This window comes from Astatotilapia calliptera, chromosome 14 (assembly GCF_964374335.1).
Source record: "Astatotilapia calliptera chromosome 14, fAstCal68.1, whole genome shotgun sequence".
In the NCBI taxonomy this organism is placed as follows: Eukaryota; Metazoa; Chordata; class Actinopteri; order Cichliformes; family Cichlidae; genus Astatotilapia; species Astatotilapia calliptera.
In genome coordinates, this window is record NC_137435.1 from 19,238,993 (window position 1) to 19,262,286 (window position 23,294).

The 23,294-nt window shown below is 40.8% G+C and overlaps 2 protein-coding genes across 11 annotated transcripts in view; one reads left to right on the forward strand and one right to left on the reverse strand.

Annotated features, from left to right (window-relative positions):
* The window catches only part of cbl (Cbl proto-oncogene), a 34,370-nt gene extending 30,932 nt beyond the window's left edge, over positions 1 to 3,438 (forward strand). Inside the window, exon 17 of one of the 2 annotated variants that reach the window (XR_013901215.1) lies at positions 180 to 307. Coding sequence is in view for 1 of the 2 variants with exons in the window: in XM_026191647.2 (XP_026047432.2) it covers positions 180 to 469 (290 nt within the window). In the remaining variant the exon portion in view is untranslated. Of the gene's footprint in view, positions 1 to 179 lie in introns of both variants that reach the window. The other variant, XM_026191647.2, reaches the window with a different exon arrangement.
* A 3,385-nt stretch (positions 3,439 to 6,823) lies between these two features.
* The window catches only part of mcamb (melanoma cell adhesion molecule b), a 44,431-nt gene continuing 27,960 nt past the window's right edge, over positions 6,824 to 23,294 (reverse strand). Inside the window, exons 2-20 of one of the 9 annotated variants that reach the window (XM_026191344.2) lie at positions 21,841 to 21,965; positions 21,511 to 21,736; positions 20,905 to 20,975; positions 20,714 to 20,801; positions 20,438 to 20,617; positions 19,489 to 19,619; positions 19,247 to 19,382; positions 19,033 to 19,148; positions 18,682 to 18,823; positions 18,464 to 18,588; positions 16,805 to 16,943; positions 15,676 to 15,762; positions 14,911 to 14,973; positions 13,931 to 13,999; positions 12,885 to 12,923; positions 11,302 to 11,337; positions 10,788 to 10,911; positions 8,454 to 8,565; positions 6,824 to 8,339 (exon numbers count right to left, since the gene is read on the reverse strand). In XM_026191344.2, the coding sequence (XP_026047129.2) occupies positions 8,337 to 8,339; positions 8,454 to 8,565; positions 10,788 to 10,911; positions 11,302 to 11,337; positions 12,885 to 12,923; positions 13,931 to 13,999; positions 14,911 to 14,973; positions 15,676 to 15,762; positions 16,805 to 16,943; positions 18,464 to 18,588; positions 18,682 to 18,823; positions 19,033 to 19,148; positions 19,247 to 19,382; positions 19,489 to 19,619; positions 20,438 to 20,617; positions 20,714 to 20,801; positions 20,905 to 20,975; positions 21,511 to 21,736; positions 21,841 to 21,965 (2,012 nt within the window). In that variant the 3' untranslated portion in view covers positions 6,824 to 8,336. The remainder of the gene's footprint in view (positions 8,340 to 8,453; positions 8,566 to 10,787; positions 10,912 to 11,301; positions 11,338 to 12,884; positions 12,924 to 13,930; positions 14,000 to 14,910; positions 14,974 to 15,675; positions 15,763 to 16,804; positions 16,944 to 18,463; positions 18,589 to 18,681; positions 18,824 to 19,032; positions 19,149 to 19,246; positions 19,383 to 19,488; positions 19,620 to 20,437; positions 20,618 to 20,713; positions 20,802 to 20,904; positions 20,976 to 21,510; positions 21,737 to 21,840; positions 21,966 to 23,294) is intronic. The other 8 variants (XM_026191347.2, XM_026191345.2, XM_026191346.2 and 5 more) reach the window with 8 other exon arrangements.

Consider the following 23,294-nt stretch of genomic DNA (forward strand, 5'->3'; position numbering starts at 1 on the left):
AAAGTTCATAGCTTACCTCAGTGATCAAGATCCTTTGTTCCACATTATTTTCACATTATTTCCAGTAGTTTTATTTTCTGTCTTTGACCCACACTGGCTGTTATGTTTAAAACTAGTTTATGTTGGTTGTCATTCCACCAAAGCCAGACCCTTTGATTTCACTCTTCCCATTTCCTCAGCCTTCCCAGATCCAATGGAGGCACCAGAGAGACCTCCAAAGCCCCTTCCCAGACGAATCAATTCCGAGCGCCGGGCCAGCCCAGTCCCCCCCACTCCGCTCGGCGGCGGGGCAACAGGAGGAGAAGCCAACCCACAAATCAGTAGCGAGATCGAGCACCTAATGAGTCAGGGATACACTCAGCAAGACATCCAGAAAGCACTGATGATTGCACAGAACAATATCGAGATGGCCAAGAACATCCTGCGCGAATTTGTCTCCATTCCCTCTACCGCGCACATTCTCACATAGCACATCCTCCCGCCTCTCTCCTGTTTGCTCTCTTTTGCCTAGCTTGGCCCAGCCTGGTTTGGTTTAGGCTGGCATAGACCAGCCCGAAACCCAAAGCCACTGCCTGCAGCACTAGCTCCAGTGCTGGCTGACACCCTACGCCCCTGTGGATTTTTAACTGGCTGTTACTCCAGCAAGCTCGCAGTGTCTCGGGACTCTCGCCCTGCACTCCACACGCTTTCACAGTGTCTGGCCTTCTTTGAACTGCTGCAGCCGGCCTCTTAGTTTTCAACAACATCTCCGCAGGACTCATCCCGTGCGGAGCAACGACAAATAATGGAACGCCGTATAATTGCAAGGCTTCTGTAGGAATGTCGGAGAGATGGATTCTTATCCTTTCATTTTGAAGCCTCTTGCTGAAAATGTAACCAACACCTCACAAAGAAAACTAAAATGTATGTCTATATGAAAATTTAATATATGAGTAAATATATATTAAATGTGTGTAATATATACAGTACGTGCATATATAGTATGTGAAAATGATCGCAGCTTTGAGGGTCACGGTTGGTACAGGCGAAAAAAGCGCAGATGGGACCAGGTTAAAGAGTCGGTTGGGGGATTTCTGTAACTGGGTGAGGACGAGTCGGGGTGTCTTCCTCACCCAGGTTTGTTGGTCAGCAGCAGTTTGGGGGGGGAAAGAAAAAGAAAAAAAAAAAAAAACATGCCGCAGAGCTTCTTCATTTGGAATTCAGTCTGTTATGGCCTTCGATTAACTGTTGCTTTGGTACTTTTTTTGTTTTAGAAACTGCTTGTTTTGTCATGTTGTTGTTTTTTGTTTTTTTTCAAAGTAGCATGAAGATGGTTTCAGGTCTTGTGTGTGTGTGTCAGTGTGTGTGTGTGTGTCAGTGTGTGTGTGTCAGTGTGTGTGTGTCAGTCAGACCTACACCTCATGGCCTGCTCTTAACACGAACCCCTGTTCCTGTACATCATGAATGTGGAATTACACTCGGTGTACTCAAGACTCGTGCTCTGTAAACGTACTACTGCTCGAACTTGTGTGTCAGGGCCCAGTGTAGCTGTAGAGCCTGGCAGTGAGATTAGAGGACGTACTAATGTTGACGCCCCTGCAGTACCAGACAGGCTGAACGCTTTTTTTTTATTTTTTATTTTTTTATCATCATCATTATTATTTTTGACTAACTTCTTAGGCTGACTGGTTCAGATTTCTATCTCCAGCTCAGTCCGGTGTTACAAAAACAACAACAAAAAAAAGTCATTGATTTTACTTTGATAATATATTATTGTAATATGATCATAAATATTGTTATTATAATTAATTCAGAAGTGCTTCACTGCTGCTACTGTTGTTAGTGCTAAACAATTAAGACTTCAATGTACAATTGTGAATATTGTGTTTAACCGTCTTTAAAGTGACAGTATCATGTGTTTCTCTAGTCTGTAATGTAGCATACTTGAAAGTACAAGCGACTTGTGAGCACACAGCTCTATCAGGTTGCAAATCTTCAGTGTTTTTCTTTTCTGTTTTTCTTAACATATATATAAATATAAAATATACTCTGTAAGTGGAATCTGTAGAGGAACAGAAATATCACAAGCAAAATGTTCTGGGAATGGAAACCAGACGTTTTGCAACAGATTCAAGCTTCTCTTTCACATCGGTTTCCTTCCTCTGTAGGAGTTCGTCCTGCTGAAAGGGAGCGACTGCCGAGGCTTTTTAATCGTAGGCTCATGGGTTTGTTGGCGCACCCCTCCAAGTCTACAGAAAATCAGTGTTTGGGCTGACTGTAAGAGCTAACTCAGGAATAATAATGTATGTCTGAACAAGTGGTGTTCACCCTGTCTGTCAAAAAAAAAAACAAACAAACCCCAGAAGAGACTCATATTGGCATAGACAGCAGCTCACCTGTCCAGCTGTCTGTTCATCCAGGTGACATGTAGCCAAAAGTTTCCGCGTAATGAAGTCACACAAGTTTTTTTAATTACTCATTTTGGTTTGTCATAAGTTGCACAATAGTGTTTTGTTTTTTTTTAAGATTATTTCCAGTGTTTGCAGGTCTATAAAGACAGCAGCTTCATTTCCAGGTACTAATTACAAATGCATTATGAGGAATTCATCCAAGCAGCTTCTAGGTACACTGACTGAACCTCTCCCAGCATATGAAGAATGTTTTTTTGGGGGGGGGGGTTTCACCCACCCTGGGAGTGTGTGCATCGTGTAAGTCAGCCCTGTCTTATTCTGGGTGTCTCTGCATGTTGACTGGAAGCTTTGTGCTGTCTCGCCCTCTTTTATTTCATTTTGGGGTCTTTTTTACTCTTCCTAGTTGCCTTGAGAAACTTCTTGAATGATGTTTAATGGACAGGAAGCTCCCCTCATATCATCAATACTGTACCAGTGTGTGTTTATATATTAAGAATGGCATGTCATTGTCTTGTATTATTTACCATTGTTTTTGTTTTTGCACATTATACCAGTTTGTGCTTTGATACTGTCACTCTAAAGAAAAGCAAATTGTATAGAGTTAGATATGAAAAGAGGAAGAAAATGGCTGTTATATTTCATTTTGCATTCCTGTACATGTATTTTGTTCCAAAGGATTTGTTTACTTATGTGAATAATTCAGTGAGCAGTGCCATATGTTTTTGTTTTTTAGATGTTTTTTGGAAGAGCGTTTGTTGGTATAGATGTGTACCTGTTGGTCTCCGAAGGCAAAATGATGCGGTATTGCTTGTGTTAATCTGTCCTCTATGCTTCTTCAGCCTCATCAGGCCTCAGACTCTGAGCTTGATGCTAACCAGGGGTATTTCAGTTATCTGCCAGAAGAGGGAGCTGTTGTTCCACACGGCTGCATTGCTTCTCAACAGTAAAAAGCTTCTTTTTTTTTTTTTTTTTAATTTTAAAGGTTTTTAAAGCTCATATCAATTTGGAAGTATGCACAGTGCTGTTAATAAAATGACAAGCAAAAGCCTTCAGGTGTCTCTTTCCTCTGTTTACACATATATTCATATTTAGCTTTGTATTCCTTAACCCTTGTGTGGTGTTCATATTTTTGTTACTCAGCCAGTGTTCATGGGTCTGGTGGACCCGCTAGAGTTTTGGCTTTCCAAATTAACACTATCAAACAATTTTATGTTAAATTACACAACAGATGTTTATTTCATCCCAATTACAAGCCATATGAACAGCAAACATGGTTAATTTTTTCCCTTTACCTTTGTTAGATCACATTTATGAATTAATGTGCTTCTCGTTTTTGTTTTTTTTTTGTGGGTTTTTTTTTTTCATAAAATGTTATAAAAAAATTAATCAGTTATAATCAAGTGGAGTGAGTGGAAAGACACAACACATTTACACGTGAAGCAATATGTTTCACAACTAAATGGGATCAGCTGCTCATCAATGGTGACATTAGGCCCAGTGTTGTAAAACAGGGGGAGGTGGTGCACACACTTATCCCACACTGTCCTGATGGCAGCTAGCTTGTCTCTCTGCCGTCGAGCTGGTCTGTCGTCTCTGTTATCAAAACAGATAATCCTGGAAATTTTGTGGAAATTTTCCAGAGACATTGATGCACGGAAAGGTTCTTGCCGGTTTCTGCATCCCACAGGGTTTCTGTGGATTCCCCTTCGGACCTGAAAACTCCTGCAAGGATAAGAACCCCAAAGTAGGCCTTTGGGGTTCTTAGATGAATTTGGTCCATCTCCTTCCACCTCTCTCCAAAAACACACCTTCCTTCTAGATTACTGCAATCCAGAATAATTTTCTGGATGGAATCTGGGATGAAAAGCTCAAATGAAGACTTGATGTCCTGCACATGAGTACCTGTCAGCCGTGTTGGCCCTGGCTTATCACAGTAACAGCTCTGCAGGGTGGCTCATTTCTTGGGCAAGAAGACCATTCAATTTCACCAGTTATTGACATCCATATTTCTTCACCTGCTGTCTGGTGGGCTTGTTCTGGTCCTGGAGCTGGCTGCTGATGGGGTACTCGTCTTTGTTTTGTTACTAAATGGTGCTCAACCTCATCCTCTTCTTCAAAGTCACTGTCAGACTCTGAATTTTCAGAAATGTGAAATATTCTGAAACCTCTTTGTCAACATCATCATCAGAAGCCCCTCTCTCTTCCAAAATCAATTGGATGGCCCTCGCAGCAGATAATCTTTTGTCACCTTGATCAGTTGTGATAAAGAACCACATCGGCAAAGTCTTATTTATAGTATTATGCCCCTAATTTGCAGGTGGGACAGGGTATGAGAAAATAAAATTTGGATCCCTCAAGAAAGAGGGTAAAATGTGCGGGAATGTAAGAGCAGACGGTGTTGATAGTTGAATTTTCAACAATGTTGCAACTTTGTGCGGGAGCGGGACGGGAAGAAAACACTATCAGCAGCACCAGAAAGGAGAAGGACAGAGTGTGGGAACACAGGACCTACACTTTCAACACTTTTATTAGACCTGGGTCCAGTGGACCCGAACACCTTGTATGTAATGTAAATGCGTGGGGGGAGGTACAGTATGAGGCCATTGAAAATTAGTTCGGATTTATGTTCTTCACAGAAAATAAGCCAAAGCCAATGAATTTCAGGTTAAAAAATATTAACTGTTTAATTTTTCTTTTGAAAAAAACTGAAAACGGGTCTCACAGACCCGAACACCATACAAGGGTTAAAACAAAACAAAAAAATAACTAAAACTGGGGGGGAAGTCATTTCCCGTGTGTAGCTCCAGTCAGAGTGCACAAGCTTCAGTGATTTTCTTGACTCGGCTGCCATTTGGCAATAACTTTTTAAGGTAAAACTAAATAGAAATTTGAATTTCATCCTTTGGCTCGGGCAGGAGTGGCTGAGAAGACTCTAAACAAGTTAACAGCAAAGCAGATGAAACTGAAAAAGAGCAGTGAGTGATCAGAACTGCAGACCGATTCAGTGCTTTGGTGCCATTTTAATAGTTGATACTCTTGCATTTTCCATTGTGATGCATTTGGTAATTGCATTAAAACCCAAAATGTGATTTGGCTGCCCGACCAGTAGATCACATGACCAATCATCAAATAAAACTTCAATGTAACCTAATAAACTTGCCTACTGTTTGTAAAGGGACTGCTAAGGATAATCTGCTTATTCATGCCTGCTTTGGTGTGGATGTTAGAAGTAGGCACTTTATAGGCATCCACTGTCCATGAACTCCCCTTTTAAATTCATTCAGATACTAATCGGTGTATATTTCTTTGATAGAACCCCTTGACTTAAAAACAGAGTCGCACATTACTCATTTAATGCTGGAAATTTAATTCACGCCATGTTCAGCAGCTATATGTTTTTAGTTGTGTGCACAAATGCCACACTGTCATGTTTAGCAGACCTACTGTGCAATACCTACAACTCATATTACTAATGTTCATTAACAATAATATTTGACTATTTGCCAGTTATCTGTGAGACAACATCCAAGGAAAAAAATATATATATTTTTGGTAAAACCAGTAAAGAACAATTTCTATTTCTACCTAAAATTCACAAGGCTCATTATTTAAAGTGGACCTGTTATGTTTAGTTTCTGCCTCCACATTTTTATTATTAGAGGAGAACTGAATGACTCCCTGCTCAAAATTATCCTCATTTACATCAAGTTGCACTTTGTTCATCAAGAACAAGGGTGTCGAACTCATTTTGACCAGTTAAATTTGCTCTTTCCGTCAGTGTAAAGAAGTTTATTGCACATTTAATCCACAAGAAATTTTAATATAAGAAAAGAATTGCAATTATAATAAAACATGTCCGTTATTCTACATGATTTAGCCACAATGCTCCTTTGGGCTTATATTTTATCTTAATGCTGGTATCTCAAGACTGTCCTATATTTATAAAATGGAAACATTTAGTCGATTGACAGTATGTCTGTGTACCTGAAATGATCGTTATGTGCTTCCAGTATCAATCATTCTCCAGATTGTTCTTGACAAACTTCAGTCTGGCCTGAAAGTGTAATTTGAGTTTTTCTTGGGCTGAAAACTCGCAGTGCATCGCTGTGCAGGGCTCCAGTGATGTCTTTATCTTCCTACCTCTGTCAGGCTCGTCCTGTACTCTGTGGCTCTCTTTGAATTTTTTTGATGACACTTCCCAGTGGTACCTTTTATATAACCGATTTCTTTTGTTTTTAAGCATGATATTTTCTCAAGTGACAGCTCAAACCCATCCTAATGATTTTACACTGTGTGTAAATTGGAAGGTAACCAAGTTTTAACTTGTTTTTAAAGGTTTTGACCATTACAGAGTAGAGGCACAGCAGTGATTTGTAGTATGGCTAAATAAAAAAGGTCATATTTTTATGTCAGCAGACACATTTCCAGTTATGTTCATTTAACAGTCCATTTTTATTTGGTAGAATTTCACAAAAAAAACTACAAACAATCAGATTTGTTAAATATGTTATAATGTCTTCAGTGATATTATAACACATTTTATCTTTCAGTCTTTAAAAAGGCATTATACATTGAACAGTGGTCACACGCATCAACAGCAGAAACAAAACAGAGGCTTAACTGTCTTCAAACACGATTTGCATATGCGGAGTCACAGTCAGTCCCCTCTTCTCAGTAGTGAAGTCTAGTCTAGTTACCGAAATGAAAAAGAAAGGCTCTGGTTACATTTAAATGAGGAGTGGTTGATGTTTTAAGGCATCAAGGCTGAGGGGCATTCTCATGCCTCTCTGGGACACAACAGTTTTCAACAGTGTTTCAAGTTTTGCTCGATACATGAATTTCTTCATTCGTCACACAGAAATGTCTTTTTCTTATAAAGAAGGAAACATCATGCCGTGAACCCATGTGTATTCACCAAACACCAATACTCTCCAAGTTTAAAATTTCAAAAGAAATGATTACAGAAGTGAAGCATGTCATGAACGTATAGAACGATGAAAGATGGTGGCTCCTTCCACAACAACAAAGCCTGCATGAATCACCAAAGAAATCAGTGCGCTGAACATTAAATATAACAATAAAAAAATGGCTTCGAATGTAGATTCTAAGGCATCGGTCGTTTATAACTGGACTGCATAACATAGTCAGATTTGTTCACCTGCCTCACAAAATGACTAGTTAATATACTTTATACTCCGCAGGTTGTGTGAAAGTTGAGTGTTAGAGGAATAGATATCAAAATAATGTGAAAGGTACGCGATTCAAATTTTTCTTTCAGAGCCAATATTTGGTGAAGCTGTGAACTGGCTGTAGAGGTGAGGCATCGCTAGAGCTACAAAAACAATTCAGTGTAAAGACAAAATAATAAAAACAAAATATCTACTTAAACTCTCCTTGCTATCTTCCTTAAAAAACACAAAACCCCACCACACTATCTTGTCTTGCTTTTTTCTCTTTTCCCCCACATTGTGTTACTTTAAATAAAGAAATATATACATAGATAATAATATGTACATTAGCTCAGCTGTTTCAGGCTGCTCTTCGGTGACTGAAGGGGCTTGAGGTGATGCTTTTTGGGGTATAAAAATAGTCCCTTGTCAGCTTTGTGCTCTAATTATTGTTCTGTGGACTATCAGCAGTACACTGTGAGGAGAACCTGCGGCATTCCTTGGGGTTGAAGGGAGATTTCTTAGTTCTGAAATGAAACTTTCCAACCTTCTTCATTAAAGCTCGAGATGCATTCCAACAGAGGAGCTGGCACGTAAAGGGCAGAAAGAGAAAAAGCCATAGCTTGGAATAACTTCATTTGTCCTGATAGTCACGATTGGAATAAAAAGCTGTGGGTGCTTGAAGGCAGCAGCGGGGCCTGAGGCTGAGAGGGGAGAACGGGAGCAGCCGTCGGTGTGTCACCTCCTCACTTTCACGCGTGCAGACGCTCATCGGTCTTTACTGCAGAGAGCAAACAATCACAAAAGAGAAAGTTTGGGTGGGGTACTGGTAAGTTTGATATTCAGTAGAAAGACTATTCGATTTAGCGAGTTCAGTTCAGGATCAGATATGTACTTGGTCATTTGGTTGTTGCTTTTCTCCGTTGACCCCAAGGAGAATCGCCTCCTCTGTGTTGTCGCTTTTCATCTCCACCACAATGTTATCTTTGCTGGACTTCCTCTTACTGCTGCAGGGTCAAGAACAAGCCATAGTTATAACTGAACCTATCTGAAGCTTTATGCATTGTACCTGCTCACATAACAGGGGGCGTCACTTCGTGTGTCCTTTAAAGCCACACAAAAAATAATAAAATGAGTATATATATGTACACATTCATCAGTAAGTGTATTGATTTTACCATGTACTCCCAGTGCTGCTGAATATTTCTGGAAATCACAACTGCACATTAAAAAAAACTTTAAACTTCATCCATTTAATGAAGGGTCTGGGACTGACAGCCACCGTGTTTTTTAAGCATTTTCTGCTTCATGTGTGTAAACATGAATGTTTGTATTACTGTAATTTTACAGCATGGCTTTGGTAGTGTTACGAAGACACAGGTTTATTACTAAAGTACTTCTGGCAGGTGTATCACTAATATCACAAAATTAAAATTATGCCTGCAACGATCGATCGAGTAATTCGAGGGATTCAATTATAGCAAAAGAAAAGCGAACTTTATAGCTGCTCCATCCACTGCTTTGTTTTACACAGAGAAAAATCTGCAGTAAACTTCATCAAGTTGATGATGATGAGATGATGAGATAGCCTTTATTTGTCAGTTGCAGGTATTTTGCCCACAACCGAGTTGTATTAAAATGTGCAGATGATCTATGTTTAAACGAACCATGTCTGATACCATGTTTAAACGAACGGCAGCCGCCCTTTTTACATGGAGGCGATACCTGCAGCAAACAGGGGTGAGTCTACACGGGGGGGAATAGGGTGTAATAGACCCATTGATTTTTTTTAAAGTCTTTCATAACATTTTTCAGACTGAAAGTGAAATAATATAAAATATTGCGTTAATATTTAAAAATATAAAACAAAAGCTTTTTTTCACAAGCCAACAGAAATGTACACGGGCCAGTAAAGGTAAATTTTTTATGCCTTAGTTTGGATTTCATACATATCTTATTTTATTGACTTCAACTGTACTTGAGATTATTTATATTTTTTGCATTTAAGAAAATGTTTTCTTTAGTAATTAAATTTAATATAGCAGGTCATCAAAGGCTTGTTTTCTTTCATATTTTTCTGACACGTTTGCATTAAAACATTGCAATTTCTAAAATGGAAACCAATGAGCAGTTCGTTTAGAAAAACCTGTGTTTTTTTATTGCTCATATTAATTATTGCTCAGAAAAGTATTTCTTATCTGACTACTGGATCAATCAATTGAATAATTGATAGATTACTCAGTTACTAAAATAATTGTTACCTACAGCCCTAAATTAAATATCACTTTTTACCAGAGAGCAACCTTTACACACTCTGGCTTTAGGAACAACACACCTCACAACTTTAACATTTAATGTTTTATGTTATTAAGTGCACTTTTGAATCAACTGTGAACACAAACTGTATCTAAAAGATGGATATAGACACCCTAGTTGTCGCCCCCTGCAGGCTATTAGAGAGAATGCAGCTTAAGGCACTTCCTGACTGGCTTCTCCTTTTAGACACTTTTATATCAAAGGGTCATCTATCATCTGTCTGCTTTCCCAGGAGTTTGGCTGCTAGTCTTTTCTTTTCATCACTTCCTTTTTCCCATGCTGTAAAACTCAATGCAGACATCATTGTTCTAGTCCAATCATCTTTCTGCCAATCAGCCTCCACTCTGCATACCTTAAATTGCCCTGCTCATCTCCCTTGTGCAATCAACCTCTTCCCCATCGCTGCCTCACACAAGTCACTCAACCTAAGCCTAGACCAGGGGTGGGCAACTCCAGGCCTCGAGGGTCGGTGTCCTGCAGGTTTTAGATATCACCCTGGGTCAACACACCTGAATCAAATTATTAGTTCATTACCAGGCCTCTGTAGAACTTCAATACATGTTGAGGAGGTAATTTAACCATTTAAATCAGCTGTATTGGATCAAGGACACATCTAAAACCTGCAGGACACTGGTCCTCAAGGCCAGGAGTTGCCCACCCCTGGTCTAGACTCTGGGGGGTTCTGCCCTAATTCCTATCACTGCTGGGATTTCATTCGGCTGTGATGGGCCATCGGAGTCTAATCACAACATAGCATAACTGAATTTTCTACATCGATGCATCATGTTCAGTTCTTTCTAATGGTCTAGAACTACAATACTGTGATACAGTCCAGCCATAAAATCACCTTTTAATGTCTCCTTATGTGGACACATTGTGTGTTTATGCATGGAACTGCTGTCATTGCACTTACAAGTCTTGCTTGCCAGATCGGCCGCAGATCCTGCCCTTCTTGTACAGGAAATAGAGCACGCTTCCCAAGATAGCCAGAAGGAAGATGGCGATGATGATGATTGCGATAACAAAACCTTTGCTCTCTATTGGAGAAGAAGCACAAAACACCCACAGCTTTACTTACTGCACCCGGATTTTGGAATAGAATGACAGCAGGAGACAGGAGAGTCTGATACAGGTGGAGATACAGTTTGCAATGCGCCTAAAGAGAGTGTGGCAGTAGCATCATTCAGGTGACCCTGAAAGATAAAGAAACGAAGTGGCTGTTTATCAGGGCTGCAGGAGCAGCAGTGCTTTTACAACATGCGCAGGAAGAGGTGAAGATGATGAACAACCCAATGACGCTTTGATGTTTTGTTCATCACCAGGGAGGGTTCTCGTGAAAGCTAGGAGGCGAGAGAGCGAGAAGTGTGCTCACAGAGAAGTGGAAGGAAGGCGGTAGAGAATCTGCAACAGCAGAGTGATGTACAAACCTTTCTTGATATTTGGTGATTTGGTGGGCGTTTGAACTGAGAAAAACCAAATGAACACAGGAATCAGTGGGCATATGCACATAAATACTTCATATAATACTCAAACACAGTTTAGATCAGGGACACGTGGCCCACTTTGATCTTAAGTGGGCTGGACCAGTGAAATGCCTCTTTCACATTTAATCTCCGAGATGTCTTACATATGCAGTTTCAACATTCAGATTTTCAATGACAAACGTTTAAATGACAAATGTTTAAAATTGCAGAGAAAGATCTGGCAGTTGATTGCCCAGTGATATGAATGGCAATGGAAGCGGTCTTTATGAATAGGAAAAGCTGTAAAACGTGAAAATACAGTTAAAAGTTCAAAAGCTCCTCCTTTCAAAGTTGTCCATTGGGCCAGATTGAAGTCTTTGCTGTGTCAGCTCTGGCCTGCGGGCTTATGGTTGACACCCCAGGTTTGTGTTGCTGATGTTCAGCAGAGTCCTGAATAAATGTTTTATTTCAGAGGATCTTATCAGTGTTTTGAATCGAAACATCAACTTTGATATGCAAACTGCGGTCAGCAGCAGAAGAGTCATTTTCCAGAGGGGCCCTGTTTAATCCCGTTTATCAACGCTTTGGGAGAAACGTGGACTCAGAGCAGTTTTCCTCTGAGGGGCTGAAAATTTCCTGGTGTGACATATAAACAGAGAGCAGACACAGAAAAACACAAAGCAGGACCCATAATGGGAGTCAGGAGACTCACTCTGAGTGCATTTAAAGCATCGGCTTTAAATGCACTCAATGATGAGAGTCACAATGATGCATGTACGTGTGTGAACCTTTCTCTTTTTATTTCCACATCATTTGCAAGCATGCCTTCATTCTCAAACTTTAAGACTACATTAAAACAAAATGTCTACATTTATAATAACCCAACACGCAGAACAGCAGTCGTGACAATAAATTAATAATTAAGACACCCTGTGACAACAACAAACCTCACTTTTAATGACCTATCTATCATACCACAGCGGTAACTAAGGCCTGCAGGTGTTTCTGAGTTTGCATCACGCCTCCTTGCTCTTATCCTTTCTTTCTGACTTACAGAAAAAAAACTGCCCCACAAGACTAAATAAAAGAAAGTCTGGAGACTCTGAATTTGCTGGTTATAAGCTTTCAATTCAATCAGTTCCATTCAGTTTTATTTATTTATTGCCAATTCACAACAACGGTCGTCTCAAGGCACTTGATTCTGCAAAGTAAAGAGCCAACAATCAGCAACAGCCACCTGCCGTGACTGGGTGTAGGCTGAACGGGAAGAATAGAGGGGAAAAAGAACGGGAGAACATAGAGAGGGTAGACAAAAGTTACAGCATGCAGCAGTGGCACATAAATGCATCAGGAGTGAAAAAAGGTGTGTGGAGAAGATCAAGCCCTATCTAAACTTTAACAAAAAGATTAATCCTAATGTGAAAATGATGGAGGGCGTCTGTCTCCTGAATCCAAACTGGGAGCTTTTTGATAAATGAACTACCTATTTCTGTCAACCAAGTTTAATTATGCATTTTGTAGCTGATTTAATTGCACGGTGGTCTTACCTGGGTCATTGACATAGTTAGTTGATGTGTTTTGTGTAACTGAAAGCAGGCAGAGGCACAGAGAGGAGGTTATTTGGGTCACTACACAGGGGCGCACATTTAACATCACAGAGGTTAACAGTGTCAAAAGGTCTGTATAGGTTCTCAGTCATCAAGGACATGCGAGCTATGAGTTCTTAAAAAGAAGGCAAATGGACTTGTGTAGCTTCACATCTCATCCAAGAGGCTTCTTCAGTTCTGAAACAACTGGCAGAGATTTAAACCCCACTGGGAATTGTCTCCTTGGAGGTTGAAATACCTGGGAAAGGATATCAAGACTGTGTGCCAATTTATTTAGAACTGAAGAAGCCTCTTGGATCAGAGTCGAAATGTCTTCCCAAACCTAAAGAAGTCCAATTGCTCTTTTTAAGCACTTATGACATCAGTGTGAAAAAACAACAACACAGTGAGGAATATGAAAAATCACAGACAACACATTACAACACTTGGCAAAGCTCAGCATCTTTAGATCAAAGTCAAAACACACAGAGACATGGATGTGAACGGGGGGGACACGAGTAAAAGGGAAAAGTGAGGGGACTTTAATTTATACAGCAACAGTTCTTCAAGGTGGTTTATGTAGGACCCAACAGTGCTAGAGAGAAAACCTCAACATCAGAGGATTCCCCATTAGCACTCGGCAACAGTGGGAAGGAAGAACTCCTTTTTAACAGGAAAAGGTGCAAATGCAGCCAGTAAGTTCAAAGAGAAGAGAAAAAAGAGAGAGAACAAAACACAAGCTACAGGAGAGAACTGACAAAACTTAATAACATGCATTAGAGACATATTACGGGAGAAATGCTCAGTGCATCATGGGAGGTCTACCAGCAGCCTAAATCTATTGCATCATGAATAAGGGATGTCTCAGGGTTCACCAGATCCAGCCATAACTATAAGCTTTATTAAAAATAAATGTTTGAAGCCTCGTCTTAAAATGAAATAAAGCCTCATAGCGGATTTGAGTTCCATGTCAAAAATCAGGCACAGCAGAATGACTGTGATCTTACCGGTGTCATTGATAAAGGTAATGTTTGTTGATGGTATGGTAGTATTGGTAGTTGATGTGTTGTATATAACTGAAAGCAGGTAGAGAGGATGCGACTTCTGTTATCACACAGGGGTGCACATTAAACATCACACGGGTTAACAGTGACAACAACACAGAGTGAAATACAATCACTGACAACATGTTGGAGCGTTGTTTTAACTCAGCCACATTGGAACGTATTTATTTTTGCCATGTTTTAAGGTCATGCCAAAGCATCTCCATCTGAATTCAGTCTGGACTTTAAGTAGTCCGATCCTAAAGCTTCACCGTGTGAGTCATGCAGAGGTGGACTTGCTGGTGTGCTCTGGATCATGGTCCTGCTGTATAACCCAGTTGCTCTTAAAAACTGCATGTTGTTCTTACTATTTTTGTCTAACATTAAAATTTGTTCGCTGATTTGAAACATTTGATAAAAATATACTTAAAATAAATCTAGAAGGACAAAATACGGTTTCAGAGCAGTGTACACAGACATATTCAGTTCAATTTTAACAACAATAATATACAAAAAAATGCCAGTGATCAGATTCTCCATGAATAAACACTTGGCAACAGTGACATGTGGCAGTACCAGGCTCAGGGAAAGGCAGTCGGTGGGAGGGAAAAAAGAGAAAAAAGGGGAGAACAAAACACAAACTACAGAAAAGAGTTGACAAACATTAATAACATGCAGCAGTGACAGATAAAGACACGGGGAAGGATAAAAGGGGATTGAAGAAAAAATGTTCAGCGCATTGTGGAAGGTCTATCAGCAGCCTAAAATTATTGCAGCATAACTAAGAGATGGTTCAGGGTGACCAGATCCAGCCATAACTATAAGCTTTATTAAAAATAAATGTTTGAAGCCTCATCTTAAAATGAAATAGAGCTCTACAGCGGATTTGATTTCCATGTTAAAAAAAACAAAAAACAGGCACAGCAGAGTAATCGTGATCTTACCTGTGTCATCGGTTATAGTATTGGTTGATGTGGTAGTGGTGGCTGTTGGTGTGGTGTGTACAACTAAAAACAGTTAGACGCACAGACAGGAGGTCATGTTTGTTACTACACAGGGGTACACACTAAACAGCACAGGTACAAAATGACAGCAACAACACAGAGTGAAATATTCACAGTCACAACAACAGGTTACGGCACTTGGCAGAGCTTAGGCCATTTAGATGAAGAGAAAACCCAACAATAAGAGGATTGCCTATGAGCAAGCATTTGGTGACAGTGGGAAAGAAGAACTCCTTTTTAACAGGAAGACTGCCAGCAGAAACCGGCTCAGGGAGGGGCAGCCAGTGAGTGTAAAGAAAGAGAAAAGAAGGAGAGCATGAAGAGCCAAGAACAGAACACAAAGTATAAGATATAAGACAGACAAAAATCAATAGCATGCAGTAGTTACATATAAACACACAGGGAATGAAAAGAATGTAGAAATGCTCAGTGCATCATGGGAGTAACATTAGTCTCAGCCGATAGCAGCACAAGTAAGGCATGGTTCATGGTCGCCAGTTCCAGTTATAATTATGAGCTTTTTCAAAAGGAAATGTTTGAAGCCTCGTGGTAAAAACAGAGAGTGTGCCTGTCTCGCAAATTCGAGCTGGGAGCTTTCTGACAAGTTAGAAATCTCTCTTTCCCAGTCAAATTTAATTTTGCATTTAGCAGCTGGTTTCATTTGCATGATGAAAAACAGGCACAGCAGTGTAACTGTGGTCTTACCTGTGTCACTGGATATAGTAGTGGTTGATCGTGTGGTAGTGCTGATTGTTGGCATGGAAGTGATTGTTGTTAATGTGGTGTTTAAAACTAAAAGCAGGTAGAGGCACAGAAAGGACGTCATTTTGTTATTTACACATGGGTGCCCGTTAAACGACATGTGGGTTACCAGGGTGAAGAATGTGAAAAACAACAACAAAAAATATAAAGATTGAACAATCACAGACAAGACGTTACATCATGTGGCAAAACTCAAGACCTTTAGATGAAAATGAATAGAGACATGAGGGGGGAGGGACATAGGTAAAAGTGGCAAGTGAGGAGAACAAATAAAAACATGCAGGCATGTTCGGTTTGTTTCTATGTAAAGTGCTATTTCACAACAGTCGCCTTAATATTAGAGAGAACAACCCAACAATGAGAGGATTCCCTTTGAGCAAACACTTGGCGACAGAGGGAAGGAAGAACTCCCCCGTGGTCAGAATGGAGGGTGAATGGAAAGAGAAGAGAAAAAAATAGGGAGACAAAACTTTGGAAGAGAAATGACTAAAGTTAATGACATGCAGTACTGACATATAAACATATCAGGAGTGAAAAGAGAGGAGTGGAAAAGACCTGGTCAGTGGACCTCATGAAGTCCACCAACAGCCTGAGCCTACAGCAGGATAACTGAGGACTTTTCCAGGATCACCTGTTTTATGAACAAGGCTCGAAGCCAAATCTTAAAAGCAGAGTCTGTCTCCTGAACCCGCTGTTTACCAATATTTCATAGATGAAGGCCTTTATGTCTAGCTTAATTAACTGATTTTTGTCATGTCGTTTGATAAATACAACTCAACATCATCTGCGTAGCAGAGACATGTAGACACAGAAGAACTCCATAAGTAACTTTTCCATGTAAGAAAGAATCCTTGTTTGTATTAATAGCTGGAACAGAAAACTAACAGAAATATATCATTCAAACAAAAGCAGTGGATTTCGTCGAATGCAGTGGTGTCCGTAGAAAAATCTTGTGATCAGCCATCTATGATGAGCCATCTGCGCTAAGATGAACTCTAAACTCTGTGACGAACCTGACTGAACTACTAACTACAAAGATTGCAGAAAGGAAGCACAGGCTGCATGAACTCACTGGTTTTGATGTTGAACTCCACCACTTTAGAGCCAAAGTCATTGCTGGCATTGCAGAAAACTTTCACATTGGAGGTGATCTTGAAAGTGACCACACTCTGAGCGCCATCTTCAGTCTCTGTTTGCAATGCATTTAGGTTCTGCAAAAAGGACAGTTAAAGACAGAAATAGAAAAGTAGATCCAAGAGCAAACAGGTGAGAAGACAGTTGAGCACAATATTGATATAGACTTCCAAAGACTAAAGGTTTGCATGCCCATCATCATCGTGAAGGTAAACTAGACATTAGCTAGTATTAGCTCTGTCAGTCCAATCAAATTTATTTCTAACTCTGTAAAATCCAACCAGTAGTGGCGCAACGGATCACTGTTGATCCGTGATCAGAACCGAAGATTCGAAAAAGAAAAAAAATATGTGTATGGTGGGCGTGGTCAGTCTGTCTGCAATAGTCATGGCCAACGCTAGCACTCCAAGTGAAAGAGCAGAGGAGTTTGCGGCATTTAAGCAGCCCTTTGCTGCCTAATCTGACCGTGCTAAAGCTGTTACAAAAGCTATTACAAAAGCTATTGGGGTGTTTATAGCTCCAGACATGAGGCCCTATTCCATTGTGCAAAACAAGGGGTTTAAACATATGATAAACGTGCTTGAGCCACGCTATGATATCCCGTTGCGTGTCCACTTCAGTGACAAGATTGTTCCAAGCATGTATGAGCAGGAAAAGTCAGGCATCTTCTGTTGCCCTAACTACAGATGGGTGGACCTCCAGGGCAACGGAAAGCTACGTGACCGTGACCGCTCATTATATCACAGCGGAGTGGTAGATACAAAGCCCTGTACTGCCCTATATAGCACCTAATTTGTTTTTTATATAATTGCGTGGAATGAGTATTGAGTTGAATGTTCTTTAATGGGCAAAAAAATTAATTTTTCTTGTCTTGTTTCGTCTTTTGCTGATCCGAAAATTGATCCGATCCGTGACTTAAAACCGTGATCTGATCCAAACCGTGAGTTTATTGATCCATTGCACCACTACCAACCAGTGCTGCTTAAATCAGTGAGAATCTGATGTGATGTCAGCTAAATGATAATGTTAGCATGCTAATGCTAATTAACCATTTTTACCATTTTGCTCTAGAACGTTAGCATGCTTTAGTGCTTTTAGCACTAAACAACTGCATAACTGAGGCTGATGGACATATCTAACACACACTTTTAATCATAAAACAAATCACTGCACAAAATATCTCGAGGCACAAAATGTCCGGTAGTTGTTGAAACATTTTGTTCAATTTTCCTGCATCTGTATTGCTAATCTGTTCAGAACTTGCTGATTTGTGGTTACTAAGACTATTAAAACTGTTCAAAAGTGAAGACCATACTCTACTAATGTGAAGTCTCACCCACAGTCCACCAGCCAGCTCTTTTTTAATCGTGTGCCGTAAACGGCAAAATACCACAACAGTATTGAAAAGAAAATGCATTTAAGTTAAGTTTAAAATTCAAGTTAAAAATTGTGTTCCACTATTTGTCCCACTGGACGCATTTATCAAAATGGAGGTCCGGAGGACTTTGGATCAACCTGTTGAAGTCACAACTGGAATAAGCAGATCTCTGTTGTGGCTGTGACTAAGCCGAGAATGAGAAGCTTCCCTCTGCTGTACCTTCCCATCAGAAGTTGTCCACATAATTGTGGGAGCAGGAAACCCTGTGGCACTGCAGGTCAGATTAACAGTTGTCTCATAAGTCTCCACTTCTTGGACATCTGGCCCCAAAATCTGTGGCGAACCTGCAGAATGAGTAGCAAGAAATACAACCTTATGCAATAACTATGCAGTCACAAACTTTGGACATGGTCTCATTTAAAGAAAATACAACTCACCCTTAACATTGACTTGAAGTGTGCTGCTGGTTTTCATCCCCTCCATCTCAGGAACGGTCACAACGCACTTATACATCCCTGCTGTTTCTAACGTTGCGCTCTTCACACTCAAAGTGTTGCCTTTTGACACCAACTTTTCATTCTAGACAAAGGTGAACAAAAAAAGCTTGTTTGACTCAACACGTTTAAATGAGCATCTAAGTACTGGGTGAAATAGGTGTTAGAGGCCTCTAGTCAACCTAACTGCTGGTACGACTCTGCCACAGTGTGAAATGATTGTTTTCTAGGTGCATCTTACTTGTTACTGTTAGACAAGCAGTTGTATTGTATATATGTATGTATCTATGTAACCTTAAACCAGGTTGTGGATGTCTGGAGAGAAGACAGGGCATTGCAGCTGGCCTTCAGCTCCTCTCCTTCCATCACCGCAATGCTGTCTTTAGGCGTTATAACAGCAGATTCAAGGTCTGCACACACAGACAGAGAAACAAGGCATACAAGTCAAACAGAGAACCTACTGGTAAAATGTATTTGATGAAAAACTCATCCAGAGTAAAACACTTACAGTTAACCGACACCTTAGTACTCCCTGAGATCTCATCAAAGTTATCCGTTTCCTCAAAGGTGCACTCATAAACTCCACCGTCTAAACGCTTCACATTAGTCCGCACCATTGTCTTGTTCTCCACAGAGTATTCACTCTGCAAAGTTCAAGATTAACTTTAATGTCCTCAAAGTGCTCAGGAAAACATCGAATTGCAACCATTTCCACATAAATGAGGAGTATGGAAGTGCTGATTTTCTTACATTTTGGTGCTTAATTGTGGTGATTGAGGATGGATAGTTGCCATTGTTATCGCAGCGAAGCTCAAGTGTGTCCCCTTCCTTGATTTTGCCCTTTGGTGACTCCACCCAAATATTTACTTCAGTGGGGAGATCTAAAACACAGAGAGATGAATTCAAGATTAAACTGCAAACCTGAACTATCCTTAAAAATAGGAAACTGAGGCCTGTCAAATCATCCATCCATCCATCTTCATCCGCTTTATCCGAGGCCGGGTCGCGGGGGCAGCAGCCTAAGCAAAGAGGCCCAGACCTCCCTCTCCCCAGCCACCTCCTCCAGCTTATCCGGGGGAATGCCAAGGCGTTCCCAGGCCAGCTGAGAGATATAATCTCTCCAGCGTGTCCTGGGTCTGCCCCGGGGCCTCCTCCCGGTGGGACATGCCTGGAACACCTCACCCAGGAGGCGCCCAGGGGGCATCCTTGTCAGATGCCCGAACCACCTCAGCTGGCTCCTTTCGATGTGGAGCAGCAGCTGCTCTACTCTGAGCCCCTCCCGGATGGCCGAACTTCTCACCCTATCTCTAAGGGAGAGGCCAGCCACCCTTCGGAGGAAGCTCATTTCTGCCGCTTGTATCCGCGATCTCGTTCTTTCGGTCACTACCCACAGCTCGTGGCCATAGGTGAGGGTAGGGACGTAGATCGACCGGTAAATTCAAAATTTACCGGCCTGTCAAATCAAATTAAGGAAAATGTTATTAGTATAATATCCTATAATACTTGAACAATAGTGTTATTTTAACTTAGTGAACTTCATGAGAAACTATAGCATCCATTTCCACTTCAAAATATCAAAACAGATCCATTAAGAAACTTCTTGTAGTTTGTTTCTAGTTTTTCTAGTTTGGTGTGCAAGAACATTGCATGAACTGGAAACCAAATGCAAGCCAGTTTGGTTTCAATTGGTGAAACTCACAGTATACAGTGATGTTAATGTGCTGACTCTCGGTCATCTTGGTCGCTCCAGGGACAAAGTAGATGACTTCGCAGTAGAACACTGCATCTTTGTGCTCCTTCTTAACTTTCATTGTCAGCTCACTCTGGACTGAGAAAAGACCACTCGATTCAATAGTGGTGCTGGAGGTTACAACCACCTCTGAAAGAAATAAAAATACTGTAAACATAAAAGAACAGGACAGACACAAACTGAAACAGCTAAGGCATTCCAGTTTTAAATATCAATCTGCCTTACCAGGTGGAGTATTGCGAAGCGGCATGTTGTTTCTGTACCAAGTAATATTTGGCTTTGGGTATCCGTTTTTGACCCTGCAAGACCCAATCTAGTGGGAGAGGGGGTAGGTAAGGAAATTCAAATGATAAAATTGCATCCTCGCATTTTGTAATTTTAGTCTTTGATGTTTGTGATCGCCAAAACCTTTTCACCTTGGATGGAGCTTCTTCATTTACTGATATCCCTGTTTCCACTGCCTCAATTGTAGGAAAGGTTGGTGATTCTGCACAAGACGTAAGAAAGGATAAGAACTAGAAAAGGAAGCATTTAGAAAGAAACAATCATAGATTCTGATAGCTAAAAATTTCAGAAATATTGTAACACTATAGGTATGTTAATACAGTGAGTTCCATAATTTGTTGGACAAAGACACAATCTCTGCCTCCGGACACAGTGGACTTTAAATCGAAAAATCCAAATGCGATTTGAAAGCAGTTTTTAATTTAAGAGGTTTTGCAAAGTAATTGGACCTAAATTGGACAATAAAAAAGGTAATTGGCCAGGAAAACTGGTAAGCAGTTTCATGAACAGGTGAGGTCTGTTCCATCTTCTTTTGTTTTTCTTCCAAAGCAAATGAAGCAGATACAATATCTGAAGTTGATCCGTTAACTTGTAGCAGCAGCAGTAAGAAATATATGGAAAATATGGAGCAGCATACATTAAGAGAGGATACTGATGACTTGCTTAATGAAAACAACCGTTTCAGTGCGAGAGAGCAGACAGCATAGAAAATGCAATAAAAGCTTTCAGAGTCTTACTAAACACTTGGAGCTGGGTTCGTCCCTCTGCTTCCTCAGGTGTGAGAGTTTTGATGACACAGATAAACTCCAAGTTGTCCCTCACTCCCACATCTCTGATAGCCAGCACAGCAGCGGTTCCATTGACGTTCAAGCTGATCCGATGCGTGAACAGTGTGTTTTGTTCTGCAGCCTCATGCATTGGTTCCTTGTTGTAGATTCTCTGTCTCTCCTTATTAGGTAGCACCTAAAGGTCAGAGTTTACAGAATCAAACATCAATCAAACAGAGAAACGTGACACCCATCACACATCTGTGTGTTTCTGTGCACGTTAAGCTTCACCAAACTCACATAGAACCACTGTATGGTGGTGCCGCCCAGGCCCTCGTCAGTTGTAAACATGCAGGTGATCTGAGCCGTCTCTCCAGCCATTACCTCCACTTTGTCCTCCATGTTCACCTCCACTATGGCCCATGCTGAAAAAAATACAATAAATTACCCACCAACATATATATATTTTTAAAAGAACTGACCAGATTATTAAGCAATTCGGTGCTGCACGTACAACTATTATCTACTTAGCTTTAAACTGATCTCTTTTCAAAGTTCTCATTTAAAAGAGGACCGTTACACTCTGACTCACTGACATGACTTCCATTGCATTATTTTCACAGCTCTGTAGCTGTTGTGTAGCCAGCTGCTGTATGACAGTTAGTGGCACAGTCAGCCTTTATGCAAATATAGTTTAAAATGATATGACTGATTCAGCAAACCAGTATAATGCTGCAACAGGGAACCATCAAGCTTCATACCAGGACACACTTTATTCTTTCTGTCTAGCCAGTTAATATGAGTCCTTCCTTTAGTATCCAGCCTACCCCTCTCCCTGCTGTACGCCTAGCCTCCCAGTACTCCCACTACTCCCATGTACTTTCTTCACTACTTCCTGCCTACTTTAAATTTTCTCTACTAACATTCACTCTACCACCAAGTCTCCTTGTCCTCTTTCCTCTCTCCAAGGATACACCAAACAACTTCTTGGCAGAAAAGCATGTGTTAAATGGTAAAATGGTAAATGGCCTGCATTTGTATAGCGCTTTTCTAGTCCCTAAGGACCCCAAAGCGCTTCACACTACATTCAGTCATTCACCCATTCATACACTGGTGATGGCAAGCTACATTGTAGCCACAGCTGCCCTGGGGCGCACTGACAGAGGCGAGGCTGCCGGACACTGGTGCCACCGGGCCCTCTGACCACCACCAGTAGGCAAACATGGGGTTAGTATCTTGCCCAAGGATATTTGGCATGCAGCCAGGAGGCAGCCTGGGATCGAACCACCAACCTTCTGATTAGTGGCTGACCTGCTCTGTCACCTGAGCTACAACCACCCCAGTGTTGGAGAAATTGTTTTTAAATCACATCAAACTTTTTTTCTGGCCCTGAATTTCTTGCATCCATACCAAGATATATGAAATTCGGCAATAACATCCTTATATCAACAAGAACAATGAACGCTTAACCACTAATGGAAATGGACAAGATGGAGATACAACAAACCCCAAACAGGCAAAGAATCAAAAATAAATAACAGGGAAGAAAGTTGTTGCGAGTCAAAAGAAAGAGGGAGATGCTATGACAGGAATGAGAAGCCCACCCATGTCCACATTAATGTGCTGCATTCCAACATGTCACCCTCTCACAGGAAGAAAGGCCCAATTTACAGGCAACATAGTAGCCCCACTGTTCCTTTATGATCTGCCTCTGAAGACCGAGTGGTTTTTCCCCCTTCCAGGATCTCCTGATG